Source organism: Falco rusticolus, chromosome W, assembly GCF_015220075.1.
Source record: "Falco rusticolus isolate bFalRus1 chromosome W, bFalRus1.pri, whole genome shotgun sequence".
Taxonomy (NCBI): domain Eukaryota; kingdom Metazoa; phylum Chordata; class Aves; order Falconiformes; family Falconidae; genus Falco; species Falco rusticolus.
Window position 1 is genome coordinate 423,057 of NC_051209.1, and position 17,319 is coordinate 440,375.

General features: G+C 37.7%; 1 protein-coding gene and 1 long non-coding RNA gene across 10 annotated transcripts in view; one reads left to right on the forward strand and one right to left on the reverse strand.

Annotated features, from left to right (window-relative positions):
* The window catches only part of LOC119140792, a 265,391-nt gene that overhangs the window by 78,801 nt on the left and 169,271 nt on the right, over window positions 1-17,319 (forward strand). The gene's annotated exons all lie outside the window — the stretch shown is intronic.
* LOC119140778 (ceramide transfer protein-like) overlaps window positions 1-17,319 on the reverse strand; it is a 99,204-nt gene that overhangs the window by 19,870 nt on the left and 62,015 nt on the right. For 6 of the 9 annotated variants that reach the window (XM_037372366.1, XM_037372370.1, XM_037372369.1 and 3 more), the window contains 7 exons: window positions 12,417-12,509; window positions 11,735-11,809; window positions 7,462-7,557; window positions 6,742-6,874; window positions 6,564-6,634; window positions 2,680-2,808; window positions 1,760-1,889 (listed from right to left, as the gene is read on the reverse strand). In XM_037372366.1, the coding sequence (XP_037228263.1) occupies window positions 1,760-1,889; window positions 2,680-2,808; window positions 6,564-6,634; window positions 6,742-6,874; window positions 7,462-7,557; window positions 11,735-11,809; window positions 12,417-12,509 (727 nt within the window). Of the gene's footprint in view, window positions 1-339; window positions 379-1,759; window positions 1,890-2,679; window positions 2,809-6,563; window positions 6,635-6,741; window positions 6,875-7,461; window positions 7,558-11,734; window positions 11,810-12,416; window positions 12,510-17,319 lie in introns of those variants that run through there. The other 3 variants (XM_037372367.1, XM_037372365.1, XM_037372372.1) reach the window with 3 other exon arrangements.

The following is a 17,319-nucleotide window of genomic DNA, read 5'->3' on the forward strand; positions in this document are numbered from 1 at the left end:
CCCTCTCCAGTGGGATGAGGAGAGAATTGTGGGTGGAAGTACAATTAATGGGTTGAGATAAAGACAGTTTAATAGCACAGAAATGGAAGGGAAAATAATAATAATTATAATAATAGAGTTAGAATATACAAAACAAGTGACGCACAATGCAATTGCTCACCACCAACCGATCAATGCCCAGTCAGTTCCTGAGCCAGCTTTCCCTGTGTTTGTATACTAAGCATGACATCACATGGTATGAAATACCCCTTTGGCCAGTTTGGGTCAGCTGTCCTGGCTGTGTCTTCTACTTTCTTGTGCCCCCCAGCCTACTCAATGGTGGTGTGGGGTGAGAAGCAGAAAAGGCCTTGACTTAGTGCAAACACTGCTCAGCAACAACTAAAAAAAAATAATAAAAAAATCAGTGTGTTATCAACATTATTCTCATCCTAGATCCAAAACAGCACTGTACCAGCTATTAGGAAGAAAATTAACTCTACCCCAGCCAAAACCAGGACACTAAAGTAACAGAAAAGAAGAAAAACTTACAGCTTGTATTGCAGCACTTTATACTCTTAATACTCTAATTCAGTCCAGTTCTATGAAGTCACTATTTGGAAAACATTAAACATGATGTGCTGTCTGTAGGGAATGCTCAAAGGAAAGATTATATTCTTTAAGTACTCCCAAGAAACAACAGACAAGGAGACTCAAGTTACTATTTTCTTTGAAATAATTAGTCAGTATTCATTTTTCAGTAACCGTTGCATTTGCCTGCAGAATTGCTACATAGCCTATGTCTTACAAGTTTTTTTAAAGCACTTTTAACATATTTTGAACTGATTCTAAAATATGCTTAAAGTCCCAGGTCAAGTACTTTACTGAAGCTGCCGCCACCTCCCATATAATCACAGTTCAGAATTTGTCACTGAAAAATTATTTTTTAAATAATTGGGAAACTTCTAAACAGGAAACAAAACAGCTTACCTCAGAGTTTAACATCATATAGTATTATTTGTACAGGATTTAATACAAGTTGCATCACTCCTATATGGCAAAGATTTAATGAACCCATTTTTCAGACTTTGTTTCTTTAGTAAGCTATACAATAGGTGGTCAAAAATAATAAGCAGGTGATACTCAAAAGTGTTTTGTAGCCGCAGGAAAGGAGCTAATAGGTATGTGGTTCCAATACTATAAATACACTGCTAATTACCGGTTACAATAACAATGCAGTTTGGCTTTTCTAACTTTGCAGTCAATACCAAAGATTTTATCAGTTAAAAAATGTGTAGACTAGATAATATAGCTTGCAGACATCCTCATACAAAATGTATTTGTCCCTTCTTAATCTGAGGATAAGAACTGTATCTTTACTATCAGCAGCTTTTCAGCCTAACAACATGAATTGGGGAAAAAATTGACAGCAATACATGAATAAAACCCTCAGACTATTACTGAAACTAAAAAGTTATGCCAAGTCATCCCAGTTGCAAACATTTCTTCTGCCTACCCCCATCCACCCCAAGGTTCTGTACTTAGGACTGAGCTACACATTACTTTTGCTTATTCCTCCCAGGATGCCACACAATGAAAGAACCCATTAGTGATTGATGTAGCACATTAATTCAACTCTTTTTGACCGTGAAGGCCACAAGTGTGATCCTATATATAAATTTTACAGGAAACTGCATCAACTTTTTTTTTTTTTTTTGCCAGTATGCAGCTCCCCAGAATTAACATATATCATGAATGTCATACTGAAAAATTTTAGACTTACCATTAGCTACATATGTGATCTTGCATAGAATATTGTCCCTGCTTATTTCCTTGTTCCCCTCTGGTGGGCTCACTAATGTCTGACAAATCATAGCAATATTTATTTTGGCACGGACACAGCGATTGTTCAGCTGCCAAAAAAACCAACAACCAAAACATTTGTAAGTGTCAAACTAAGTTTATTTCATCATATTTGACTGTGAACATTTGAATTTAGTATAAAGTCTAAAACACTCCAAAAGCTGTGTTTCAGGGAGTTTATGTTCTAGCACTACATGGATGTAACATGAATGTGAATGAAATGAAAGATATGTGATCAATAGGTTAAATTGAAATGCCTGAATCTCAGGTTTATATTTGCTTAATACAGTGAATTATTTCAATTATTGTGAGAAGTAAGGAAACATCTAAAGAATAAGGCATCAGCATTTTAAAACATCAGTTAGTAACTTTTCCCTTGTAAGCAGGCAATGGAATAGTAATGACCACAGAAACACTCCAAAGGAAACAATCATTGCTGCTATCTGACAGAACCAAGGCAGAACTGTGTAAGCTGAAGGTTTAACAGATTCCATATCTACAGTTATACAAGCCAATACCCACGTCTGACAATACTGAAGAGTTACTGATTTGATTCCATACAAAGTAATCTCAATTCTTTAAAATATTTTCAAATCTCCAGAAATTTTGCTTCCATTTTTCTGCAACACCTTAGATCTGCCAACTATTGTGATAAGGTAAGGAAGCTTTTGGCTCAGAATGTTTCTCAGATCACTATCACCTCATTTAAACAAACTGTATTTTTGCATACATACACACCTCCCCCCCCTTCCCATTATGCTAGTATTGCAAGACCATCACCACATAATAGAAAAATGATATCTTAAAAGCAGAACTTGATAAAATGAAAACAACACTTACAGGAGCACTGTCATGTTCCACAGAGAAATTGCACACAATCCATGTTTCAGGATCATTTTCACTGAATGCTAGTATCTTTCTGATGGCAGACAAATACAGCACATCCCTTTGAGAAGCAGGCCACACCCTCTGCAGAGAAACACCTGAATATAATTTGCAAAACTGGAAAAGCTTAAGTATTTACTATCCTTAGATAAAGGAAAAATCAAACAAGGCAAAACAGGTCAGTCACATTAATTAAGTAAAAAAGTTTCTTCAAGTTAGCAAGGTTCATGCAATTTTCAAAACTGAAACAGAATATAGGTGTTCTACAGATGTGTATTAGGTTATATGGCTATACTTCATTTAAAAAAAAAGAAAAAGGCAAAAGTTGAAGGGCTTTGAAAGGCAGGGAGCCAAGCAATGACTTTTCCAGTAGACAACCAGGAAGAGGCACTACACCTCCCTGTTCTCTCAGCCTCAGGTTTACATTTTAGTTAATCCTTCTAAGCTACAAACTGAACTAGTGGTTAAGTATAAATAGACGCATCTACAGTTATTTTATGGAGACATAAATATAGACAGAAAGCAAGAAATGTTTATAACACATTATTTCAAGAAGCTACTAAAGCAAGACAGATATGGTAAACTGGTACTATCTAAAAGAAAGTTTCAGAAGCTAAGTGCCTGATGAAGTAAAGCTATAAAGAAGCTATTTTCCTGACACTCGGGGGGGGGGGGGGGGGAGGAAGGAGGAAGAGTCAACCTTTTACCAAAAAGGTGTCTGCTGGTACAGCAGTTTTAAGGTAACCATATTACTAACAAAATTGGAAATGAAGCCAGGATTTGTTTTAATATGAGTATACTAATACTTGGAATAATGCATGATTAAAGATTAATTTTGATACTTCTCTCCAATTTTTCTGAACCTGTTCGATTAGTTACTGGATTATAAGTCAAATCGACATTTTAGTAAAGCTACATCAGAACTGGTTGGGGTGAAAAAACATAATGAAGTTAAAAGAGCAAATGTTGTACCAGCAATTATATGACCTCATAATGCAAATGCACGTCAACTAATTGTGGTTAACAATAGAATCATAGAATCATTTAGGTTGGAAAAGACCTTTGAGATCATCAAGTCCAACCATTAACCCAGGACTGCCAAGTCTACCACTAAAACCATGTCCCTAAGCACCACATCTACATGTTTTTTAAACACCTTCAGGGATGGTGATTCCACCACCTCCCTGGGCAGCCTGTTCCAATGCTTCACCACCCTTTCAGTGAAGAATTTTTTCCTAATATTCAATCTAAACCTCCCTTGACACAACTTGAGTCTCTTTCCTGTTGTCCAATCACTTGGTACTTGGGAGAAGAGACAAACACTCACCTGCCTACAACCTCCTTTCAGGTAGCTGTAGAGAGCAATAATGTCCCCCCAAGTTTCCTCCTCTCCAGACTAAACAACCACAGTTCCCTAAGATGCTCCTCATTTGTACTCTACACCCTTCAACAGCTTTGTTGCCCTTCTCCAGACATGCTCCAGCATCTCAATCTCTTTCTTGTAGTGAGAGGCTCAAAACTGAACACAGTATTTGAGGTGCAGCCTCACCAATGCCAAGTATAGTGGGACAATCACTTCCCTTGCCCTGCTGGCCACACTATTTCAGACACAAGCCAGGATGCTATTGGCCGCCTTGGCCACCTGGGCACACTGTTGGCTCATGTTCATCCAGCCATCAACCAGCACCCCCAGGTCCTTTTCTGCCAGGCAGCTTTCCAGCCACTCTTCCCCAAAGCCTGCAGTATCATGTGGGATTGTTGTGACCCAAGTGCAGGACCCAGCACTTCTCCTTGATGAATCTCATACATTTGGCCTCAGCCCACCAAACCAACCTGTTCCAGATCCCTCTGCAGAGCCTTCCTATCCTCAAGCAGATCAACACTGCCCCCCAACTTGGTGTCATCTGCAGACTTCCGGAGGGTGCACACTCAATCCCCTCATCCAGATTGTTGATAAAGACATTAAACAGGACTTGCCCCAATACTGAGCCTTGGGGAACACCACTTGTGACTGGGTGCCAGATGGATGCAACTCCATTTACTACCACTCTTTGGGCTCGGCTATCCATCCAGCTTTTTACGCAGCATAGAATATACCTGTTGTCCAAGCCATGAGCAGCCAGTTTCTGCAGGATGATGCTGTAGGAAATTATGTCAAAGGCTTTACTAAGGTCCAGGAAGATAACATCCACAGCCTTCCCCTCATCCTTTAGTCGGGTCATCTTGTCATAGAAAGAGATCAGGTAAGTCAAGCAGGACCTGCCTTTCATAAATCCATGCTGGCTGGGCCTCATCACCCAGTCATCCTGCACATGCCATGTGATGGCGCTCAGGATGATCTGCTCCATAACCTTCCCTGGCACCGAGCTCAGGCTGACAGGCCTGTAGTTCCCCAGATCCTCCTTTGTACCCTTCTAGTAGATGGGCATCACATTGGCTAACCTACATCCTCTGAGACCTCTCCAGTTTGCCAGGACTGTTGATAAATGATGGAGAGTAGCATGGCGAGCTCCTCTGCCAGCTCCCTCAGTACCCTCAGTTGGATCCCATCTGAACCCTTAGACTTGTGCACGTCAAAGTAGAGCAGGAAGCTGCTATCCATTTCCTCCTGGACTGTAAGGACCTCATTCTGCTCCTCCTCATCTCTGTCTGCCAGCTCAGGGGGCTGAGTACCCTGAGGATAACTGATGTTGCTATTTAAGACTGAGGCAAAGAAAGCATTAAGTACCTCAGCCTTTTCCTCATCCTTTGTGGCAATGTTCCCCCCTGCATCCAATAAAAGATGAAGATTATCCTTGGCCCTCCTTTTGTTTCAAATGTGTTTGTAAAAACATTCTTTGTTATCTTTTACAGCAGTGGCCAGCCTGAGCTCTAGCTGGTCTTTCGCCTCTCTAATCTTCACCCTGCATAACCCCGTGACATCCTTATAGTCCTCCAGAGCTGCCTGCCCCTTCTTCCAAAGGTGGCAAACTCTCCTTTTTTCCCTGAGTTCCAGCCAAAGCTCTCTGTTCAACCAGGCTGGACTTCTTCCCCACCGGCTCATCTTTGGACGCATAAGGACGGCCTGCTCCTGTGCCTTTAAGACTTCCATCTTGAAGAATGTCCAGCTCTTCCTGGACCCCTTGGCCCTTCAGAACCATCTCCCAAGGGACTGTGTCAATCAGGCTCTTAAACAGGCTAAAGTCAGCCCTCCAGAAGTCCAAAGTGGCAGTTCTGCTGACCTTCTTTACTCCTCAGAGAACTGAAAACTCTATCATCTCGTGATCACTATGCCCAAGACATCCTCCCACCACCACATCACCCATCAGTCCTTCCCAGTTTGTAAACAGCAGGTCCTGCAGGGCATCCCCCCTGGTTGGCTCACTGACCACCTGTGTCAGGAAGTTATCTTCCATACACTCCAGAAACCTCCTAGACTGTTTCCTCTCTGCTGTGTTGTATTTCCAGCAGACATCTGGTAGGTTGAAGTCCCCCACAAGAACAAGGGCTAGCTTGGATTATTGCAACAACAGATATGATACAGTAGTATAGGTTTCCTCCTTGTAGTCAGTGTCAATTTATTGCTTCAGATGACCCTTGCCTCGCTGGCAGTGATATACTTCAGCGATTAAGAGTCCTCGTTTGTTATTACAAGGTCTAGACTGATACACAACTAATTATGCTATCAAGCCAAGTTTGAAAAATTGACAAAGTTGCAGTTTAATAGAGAACTTGTTCTGAACTGTTGTTTTGAATAGTATTTTAAGTTATTAAGATGTTAAAGTATTTCAGAATAGATTAGAACACATATGCCCCAGACTTGTCTCACCAAGGTATGTATACAGGTGAAGTGTTATTACCTTATGCATCTGGTAAATGATGATTGCGTTATCAGCTAAGTTTTCCACAACATGGAAATTTTCAATTGTTGCTAAAAGAAGGGAAAAAATCCATCAGTAAACAAGCCCAAATATTATATCAATGTGATAAGCAACATGCTTGCTGATAACTTGCAAAGCTTAAGAACCGATTCCTTACTTTCCCAGTCATTACGAACATCGACATTCCAGAAGTAGTGGCAAACTTCATGCCCTGTTACCCCTTTAACAGCATGTGTTGCTTTCAAAGGATCTAAAACTATTCCATTCTCTTCTACCTCTCTTCTGTACACCTACGGCCAAATGCAAAGAAAGAAATGCAGAACAGAAATTGTCAAAACTGTTCATGTTTTATTTGTTTAAAATTCCATCAGCTTTGATAAAAACTTACCTAGAAGACTAATACATGAATAATTTGCCATGCTAGTGTTCTCTGGTAACTACCAATGCAGACATTCTTGCATGACACTTCACATTAAAATACCAGCATTTTGAGAATCTCTACTCCAAAAGTGATTAAGCTACCTTATTTATCACTATGCACAAGAATACATACAAGCACAGTGGAGTAGCCAACAGTAACTTGCTACCATGTAACATTTTCATATATTGAATTTACACACCATTTTGATACCAAGTTTTAAGTAGGAGAAAATGAGAAAAAAAAAAAATCTGCAAAGACCAAGCCATTGCAAGTTGCATAAGATTTTGCATGATTAGAAACTGCATGTCTTGAAGAGTCCAGTCCAAACTTAAACAATGCTATTCTCAGAGAAGTTTTAACAGCATAACTTGCTGAGTGAGAGTATTCAAAGAGAATAAAAATATGTCTTCAAAGCATATCATCTTGTATCAATTAAGCAAAACCCCAAAAGCTTACCTTCATTTCTCCTTCTTCTACCACTAGCTGCCAATTGGCATCTCCCCCTACATCTTGCAAGGAATATATCATATGATTTTGTACCATCTCTTCCACCTTTAAGGGAAAAAAATACACATTTTTAAATCATTCCTTCTGTCTTCTTGGGCAGGGGACCATACAAGGATTGGAAGCTACAAGTCAATACTTCAAATCCTGTACAGGAGCTAAACTTGGACAACAGAGCCTTCAATCACAGGATAAGAACAAGCAGATACTTCTGGCCTTTGGAAACAAAAGCCAAAATCTTGATTCAACTTCCAACTTCATTCTTTATGGGTACTTCCCTATCTTCCTTTGCACCTCTAAGCTGTGAGAACTCGCTATTTCTACCTAAGACAGTTTTATTTCAGCATGTAAGAAATTACTTCAGGTATCTCCAAATAGAATTACAATGCATTGTAAGACTTGAAAGCCAATATTCACTGAAGAGCATTTAAGCAGCTGGGGGGGGGGGGGGGGCACGCAGGGATGACACACAAGCTCTAAAAGTGAATACATATCAAAAGTCACATTGAAACAGCAGAAAGACACACTCATGAGCAAAGCATGCCTATTTTGTTTCATTGGAATCTTTGCACAGTTGCCAGCTAGAAAAACAGAACAGAAATGCTTACATTCCAAAAAGATTACAATGATGCAGTCACTCCACTATTATAAAATATTCATTTAAAGATTACTTAGCTACAGTTGCATGCTTTTCTTAAAGGCCAAATATTCAATGTTTTTGTCAAGCTATGTGAATATCTCATTTTTTTTGTTTCAAATAACATGCATGAAAATTGGATGGTGGAACAGAAAATATATTTTTGTTTGAAATCTACAGTCTTATTTATGTTTCTTTTGTGTCCATCCCCTGCATTTCCAAATCCCACTCTCCCAAATAGAGACACAAAAATGTAAAGTATCTATTGCTGTATAATGTTTACAAGTGCTGAAAACAATTTAATAACTTTTTCCACCTAAAAGGTAGGCAACTACTAAAACTCATCTCAGAAAATAAGCCCATGTAATTGACAGTATTTTCCTGAATTATTAGAAATACCTTTTTTAAAAAGGAAAAGCACTGCAAGTTGGTTAATACAGATTAGTTTAAGTATGCAATCACAAGATTAATAGCCTGAACCTATAAGTGTTTTTTCCACAACTTACACAAATATTTTGTACACACTAGACTTCATAAGCTATAAACCATAACTAAGTAGAAGTATAAAGCAAAATTAAATAATAATTAATGAGCTTTTCCTGATATGATATAGAATTAAAATATGTTATTTACTTTTAATTTCAAGCAGTAATTTTGTTTGTACAACATACTCTTTGGGCAATACACTTAAGGAAGAAAAGTAGTAACTGAATCAAGTTAAAAATCCTCAACATACAACAAAGTCCTTTCAATAGAAATTCTACTTTATCTTATTTTAACTATAGAATTCTCTACAGAAACGCAAATTATCAGTCCAGTTTTGGGGGTTTTCTTTGATTTTTGTCATTTTCTTTTTTTAGTTATAATGAACTATAAACACCTGCAAGATTTGTGTTTCTGCTTTTTAGACAGGCCATCTTTTCCTGCCACTTACTAACAGGTTTCCTACAAAATATTCTTCCAATTATTCTTTTCCAGTGACAGAATGACAGTACAATCCAAATCAGATAAGAATGTGGGCTATTTAATATTCAATTTACTAGCTCAAGGTCACACTTCTTCCAGAAAGGAATCCTCGCCATGCTCCCAACCTTTACCTGCAACACCTTCAAGGTCCCTATCTCTCTTTCCCCCTAGATCCTAATCTATTAAGGACAAAGCTGGCTTTTATAAATTCGTTTTTTATTTTGCTGCTTTTTGCTAAATGCAGAGTGAGGAGGGGAACAGCAAAGAAAGAGGAGGATGAGGCATCCACAGGAGTGTAATCTAAACAATTTAAGGCCTTTGGAATTGTTCATCATTTAGTCTCCTGACTCCCTCTGAAAACTTGAAAAGCATTTTTTAGTTTGGTTCCCTCCCAATAAAGTTTCATTCCTGCTAATACAACATCTCTAAGACAGCTTCCCCATAGGTTTGGGGAAGGAAAGGTATCATCACTGCAGCTTTCAGAGGAGAACGAATGCTGGTTTTCACTAACAAGCAGTTAATTCTACTTGACTAAGTAATTGCAGTGCCTACAACTGCCTTGTGCATAATACCTGTCCAAACCATGATCTAGCTGCTGGTTGCTGTCTGTCAGCCTGCGCTTATTTCAGGTACATTAGGCACAGAGTCAAGATTCACAGCTTCTTTACCACTGGGGAGGCCACACAACCTCTGGGTTCCTGGCAGACTACAGGAATAGTCTGCAGAAACACTTGCAACCTCTATCCCATGCAGCCTCAGCCACATTAAGTGGGCAGCTCTTCAATTAAAAGGTCCTCAGAACAGCTCGATCTATTTTTAAATCTGATAGTCCTTTAAAAGGAGAAAGCAATCTGCAAAACATCTGCAGCGTTTTAAGCCCACAACTTCACACTCAACTTGCAGAGATAAATCAATGCCTTTCTGAAGGCACACTGAAGAACCAGCCTCCCATCAGAACACGTTTACACTTCTCAATCTTAAAAACAAAGCTACAAGTTTCTACTTGATCTTTTACACATACCAAAATTGCCTTGGTGTGAAGTCTAGAAACAAGTCCCATTTATTCTGAATCAAGATACTAGCTTGCCTTTCCAAAAGCCAAATCCTCAGACTGGGGACAGAAGCCAATTTCCTATTAATAAGGTCCCCAGCAGGTTGTCACCAAAAGGTGTGCTGCTTTTCCCTTCATGCTCTCAGCTGTCTTTCACCTGCTTGTTAGTGAACAAGCAATGAAGCCTCAGAGCAGGTGGACTGACTTACTGATCTGGCAAAAGTTTGTTTTAGGGGAAAACATGGGAGAAGAAGGGGGCAGAGGGGAGTAGGTTTCATGTAAGTTAGCAAGATCATCCTTTCTGCAGCAAGTCAGTTAACTTGAAACCACATCCTAAGACACTGGGAGGTAGTAGTTTTTATATAGTATAATCCCTGCAGCTACTGAAAAGAGCAACACCTTGACCCCATAATCCAGTCCATTTGACCCTGATCTTTCACATCAATCTGCATTATTGTGATAAGGACCTGGTCAACCTCAGATTTGTTTTTAAATGGTTAGGTTTTTCAGCCACACTAGTGTTCTGATACTCAGGTTTACCATATGGATTCACAAATGTTTTCACAGGCATAAGAAATGAAAATGAGATGGTTCACATATTTTAGTGACTATGAGTTTCCCTTACATTGAACTGGCCATGTACCCATAGCATGACAGACAACCAATTCTATCTTTGGAATCAAACTTGCCTTATTACTTGATTTCCCCCCTCCTCCCAAACAAAACCAAACTTGAATTACTAATGTGACTACTGGATGGAGTACCAGTAGATGAGCCTATCAGTGTTGTGCAATATGACCTGCGTACTTTTTCCCCTTGTGTTAAGTTCAAATTCCAGAAATTAACTGACTGCAATAGGTCAAGGCAAGTGTTGAGATTTCAGTCCAATAAGCAAGTCCTTAAGTGTTAGGGTTCTGCTCACAAAGCTGGTGGCAAGGTCTGCAGTACATTACTGAAATATGTCACTATGACCACATTCACATATTCAGAATGTCAGACATTTTCTGAAAGATAACTGAATATATTGGAACTCTTCAGTAAAAATTCTCATACCCACAATCTCATTTATTAACAACATATTTTACGACATTTCAGTAATAAAACTGGTTGTAGAGGTAAAAAAGTATAATAGAGAACCTTAACATTTAGTATCTTAATGTTATTACAAGTGGCAAACACATTTTTAAGACAAAATTAAACCTTTGATTTAAAAGCAAGAAAACCTATTCAATTTGAAGCAAAGACCATCTCCAGCCCACACAAAACAGGTGTTATTTTACTACTTTTATTATAAGCATAAATGTACAATTTTCAAGTTATAGGCATTTTTATTAAAGCTACTGAAATTAATCCAACAGTTCCACAAGATTTGGGCCTCTGCACAAGTGATATGCATGCAAGCAGAATGTAAAAAGACAACCATTTAGTATAGGAATAGAGAACTCCTTTTTTTGTCTCAATGTATAGTTTAAAGCAAGCAGTGATTTATATAACAAACCACCCAGGTTCTAGAGAAGAGGATGAAATACAGCAGAGATATGCAACCCCCACTCTACACATTAATACAGTACCTGAGTGCTGAATCTGTGAACATCAGAGGCACTGACTAGATCAATGGAAGACATGGAGGAAGAGTGACTATAGGGCTACCAGAGACAGACAAAGAAAAAACCAAGTAATCAGAACAAAGGCACAACAGAGCATTCAGTACCAACTTACAAGCACAAGATAATGAAGAAAAGGAAAACAAAAGCACCATAAGCAGTAAGCACAGTAGTGAATGCTGATTTCATGCAACTATATGTATTATGCTCCAACAGTGTAGCCCTAAGAGCAGCATGGTGTGTTTCCAGTAACACTAAAAAAGTCAGCTGATCCTAATGCAAGAGACTGGATTTAAAAAAAAAGTATATATATATATTTTAAATTAATTAAATTAATTTTGGTGAATGTATCTTAAAAACACTGAGGTTAGCAAGTTGGGAATGTTTTTTCCTTTAATATAATCTAACTGACCAGCTTGATACAAGTCAAGATATTCTAAATAGATACTGAAATCCATTTGTTTTTTAGCCAAGACAGAAAACACTCCTTCTCCAATTCCAGCTACTTCAATTGAAAAGGAGTAAACCATTGCAAGTTATACTAGAAACACCCCAAAAAAATAAAACAAAATAATCTTACCTATCCATATAAAATATTATATAGAAATATAAGTCATATATAATTCAGAAGAGATGAGAAATATCTTACCTTTTGGACAAATCTATGAGTCCCCACAGCAGAATATGCATCTCCAGAAGGTAAGGATGTTGGCCAGTGTAATCTGACCTTTTCACTTTGGGACTGCAATAAAACAGGTTTAATTATTGGTAGCCAGCTGCTAGCTACTGGGTGGACTATGAAACAGTAAGGTATCTTCAATCTATATAGTGGCTACAACTAATGCTCTCCATGACAGACATGAAGTTGTCATCCTGGAGTTCTCAGGAAGTGAATGGGCCTGAAGACTGAATTACCCATTCATCTCTACTTCAAGGTGTATTTCCAGGTTAAGCAAAATAGATTGGCAGCATTAAGGATGTTGCATCCATGTAGTAAAGTCACTCAAAACTTACTTTCTGCTAACAGACCTCAACATAGATAAACTCTGTTGAGTACTATATGTCCATTAGAAAGTCTCGTAATTCTTAATCAAGTCATTGTATTAACTATATTCATAAGCCTAAAACCTTTTAAGACAAAGGAGGCACCACTCTTATTCCCTCATTTTATACACCACTATATGTTCTCATATTATATATTTCATCACATGTATCTTATCCCTTTTTGATCCTTGTCACTGAAGTGTATTCAAGAAATGAGTTTGAGAAATAGCCAGAATCTACACAATTTTTTAATAAAACCAAACACCAACAGAACGATGTCTTTTCTATTTCACATACTGTTACAGTCAAAAAACTTCAGAGCAATAATTAGGTTTTGAAAAATAGCTGCAGTGTTTGATATAATTATTTTCACAGAGCATCAGTTCCATATAAAGATAAGTTTTATACACTTATTTAGTAATTAGAAAATGGAGACATTCAATTAGCTTAAAACTTATACTATCCTTTTCTATGCAAGCTGTAAAGTCACTTTCTCAAAATTGGTGTTAAGCAATGATTTAACTGTACAAATATTAAGTAGTGAATTCGCTTATAAGTGTTAGTATAAAAATATCTAGAGTTTCAGGAGATGCACTCAGGACTACGTCACAGAAGTCTTCCATGAAGTGCCCACCATTAACACATTTTTCAAGTGCCAATACCTGTTCTTCCTTTTATCCTGTCTATCGAGAGCAGCTTCAACGCATCAAAGAATTCTTTTCATTAATCAGACTATTAGGACCCTCCTAGAGCATAAGAAACAGAACTAGTTCAAAATTTTGGAAAACAAGCACTCCACTTAATTTTAATATTAGAAATATATATTATATAATATGCATATACCGACAGAAGGAAATTTTTCCATAGACCTCAAATATTTCACCAATATCTTAATACAATTCACATGAAAACCCTATTTGTTAAAGGCAGTTATTTCCTTTAACTACAATTTAGGGGTAGTTCTATAAACAAGAAAAAAAAAACAGGAAATGGAAGGCTAAGTAACAGTGTCAATATGCTTTATCATCAGATTTAGGTTTTAATTAACATATATCTTAAATGTTTACAGTGTGTCAGTAAAGTAAACATACTAACATAACTGTGTAGTTAGACTCCTTCCAAGTATTCCAGTGCCTTAGGGTAGATTTCAGATATGTGCTCAAAGGACAACAAGACAAGACAAAATCCTGGGGATCACTGTTGAAAATTCTTGGAAAGAACAGTTTAACAGTAAACAGCAGGTAGAGATAACTAAAAAACTGTGTCCACTAAATAAAATGGTAATTTAAAAAAGGTTTACTGCTTATTTTATCGTAAAACAAACTGGTCCAGCAAATTTCAACACTACTTTACAACAAGGATATCTGGGAGAAGCAGTTGGATTCATAACCAGGTAGACAAGTCCAAATTCCTATCCATCTTTTTCTTTTACAGTGCCTCAGGCACAACAGAGAACCTAAGCTCAAGTATCTGTTAAATATCCCAACATAGTAGTACTACTTCTCAGGCTATGATTATAAATAGAAACCTGGCTTATCATGGTTTAACCTGGCTGGCAACTAAGCACCACACAGCCACTCACTCACTCCCCTGTCCTGTTTTCAGCTGGGATGGAGTTCATTTCTTCTTAGTAGCTAGTACAGTGCTGTGTTTTGGCTCTGATGTGAGAACATGTCAATAGCACACTGATGGTTTAGTTGTTGCGGGCAATGTTTATACTAAGTCAAGGATTTTTCAGGTTTTTAGGCCTTGCCAGTTAGAGGGCTGATGTGGTCGCCCCCCCTTCTCATTTTTCCCCCAGCTTTATATACTCAGCATAATGTTCTATGGTATGGAATATCCTTTGGCTAGTTCAGGTCAGCTGACCTGGCTGTGTCCCCTCCCAATTTCTTGTGCCCCTCCAGCCTTCTCACTGGCAGGCCCTAGAAATTGAAAGGTCCTTGACTTAGTATAAACATCACCCAGCAACAACCAAACACATGGATGGCCTATCAGCATTGTTCTCACACCAAATCCAAAAACAGCACTGCACCAGCTACTAAGAAGAAAATTAACTCTATCCCAGCTGAACCAGGACAGCTCATCAACATAAATGAAAGGGTGAAGTTCTTAAAAAGTATGCAAACTGCATTATATGCATTAGCTTACATTATTCTTCAGAAAGCAATTTAAGAGCCTTAAAATCTGACTAAACTGAGGAGAGAAAGCTGCTAAAACATGCAATTAACAGATGAAGCAGAACCTAAAAATCAATTATCAAACACATTTCATGTGGCAGTGACAAGGTAAAAACTCAATTCAAGTTAAACTTCAGATTCTAGGACTGTCTCTGCAGTCAGGGGGGTCATATTTGCATATATCTATAAGCCAAGTCATTAAAAAGTAAGGGTACAGAACTTGCATAAACACTCTCAATGTACAAGAAAAATAATAAAAATGTTAGCAGAAATATCGGTTAGTAAAATGCTTTAGACAAAAGCAAAAGAAACCTGAGGTGAAGACAGATTTCTCAAAAAATCAAGGATTTGGATTCTTCATTCAGTTTCAATTTCCAAGGTAGAAAAAGAGAAGTGGCATGAACACGCTTACACAGCCAAAGACCTTGATTTACACACACACTCCTTTGAGAAAAACTTATCTTTAGAAGCCTTAGCATTTTCAAAAATTTCAAAAGCAGAATTTGTACCTCATAGTCTGGCCCTCCAAAGTGGGATTTTTTTTTCAGTTCTGTCACAGCATTTTTGTATGCTTCTTCAATTCTTCTCCTTTTCTACCTCCTGTAAAATTAAATGATCATGTATGATCAAGAATGAATTGGCTGAAATAGCCATCACAGCATAAAAGGAATGACCAGTACAGGGTTTTTCCCCCCAAATAACAACTGCAAAGCTGCTGATTTTCTGATTTTATTTCAATGCATGCATTATATGGTCCTATACATGCATATATGATACAAAGCCTGGGGAGTAGCTACCTTGAGCATACCCTTCTTTAAGTCACATGGAAGAAACTAGATCAGCAAGCAAAATTGTTATCTAATTAAGATAGCTATTCATGGTTGTTGAGGGTCAGACTTGGTTGTGGACAGTTATATAAACTCCTGACAGATGCTTGGGCAGTGCTAACAAAGGGTGAAAAGTAAAATAGTAGAAAGCTACTTGTGAATGGGGTGAGATACTAGTGAATCACAGCATGTAAGCTTGTATCTATGATAGCTGACATAGGAACCACCTGAATCATTTTGTGAACTCCATGCAGAGACAAGCATATCTCAACATCATTCTCCTAGATGCAGGACTGTACTAGAGCATAAGATGTCTATGTTATAGATATTTTAAAAAAGTAGTCGTAATGCTGGAATCAGATTAAGCCTAGTATTTCCTTTGCAATTCTACATACTGCCAAGATTCCCATACAAAAAGCTATAAAGAGTTCTGAAATTCTTGCGAATTCAGCTTATAATAAGATGTTTCTCTGTTCCCTTTGGGCAAGAGGACACTACACTACTACTTGCATATATGAGTATAATTATTCAGCAATCCAATTTGAACTTTAATAATCAGTGGAAACCCTTAACAACACTGAAAGGCTGAGTTTACCAACTGGGAATTTGGCGGCAATGTTCACTCTGGAACACATAATTCCTAATTTCTAAAGAAACTTTTGAAAATAAAGCAACAGTTTTGATGCAAAACAAAGTATTATAGTTCCACAGGAAATTTCTTAGGAAAAAAGCAGCACTTGGATGAAGACAGTAGCCTTTATCTGTGAATGTAGGTTTTTCCTTCTGAAACTATCACAAACAGGCAATAAACTAATAACTTATGTTTCACAAAATTTTGCAAGTTTACCTAATTTGAAAGTAACTGAAGAATCCTGAAGATGCATAAAGCATGGTGAGTGTAAGTCATTGAGAGAAAGCATAGAAGTTTACCAGAACACTTGGAATGAAAAACAAAACAACACCCACACACCTCCCCCCTATCCCCATGTTCTGTACTTCAATAGCAATTAGTGATAATTCACTGTGTCAAAGACAACTCTCCAAACTGCCAGCTTCTCTTAGCAAAAACATTAAATAAGGCAGAAATTGGGAAATTGTTTGATTGATAGCAGAAAAATTACTAGTGTAAAACTCTGTAAAATTTAATGAGACACTTAAGTTTCACAATGTGACGGTGAACAAAATAAATACCCAAACATTAATCTTAAAAGTAAAATTAAGATTTGGAAGTTAAGTTTGCACATTATACCAATTATTAAGACCAAAGGAAACAACAAAGAAAACGCTGCTAGTCAAGACAACAAGAAAAGCATCATCACAAGGATTTTGTTGCAAATAAAACAATGCACCAAAAATAGAGATTAAATCCTTTCCCGTTTATCCATTTTTTTTAAAAGTCTATTTTTAAAAAGCATTCAAGAGGCTCATACTGAAAAGTATACTGCACTGGAAAAAATAGTGTGTCACGCTCAAGATTAACAGCTAAGAATAAAACCTCAAAAGC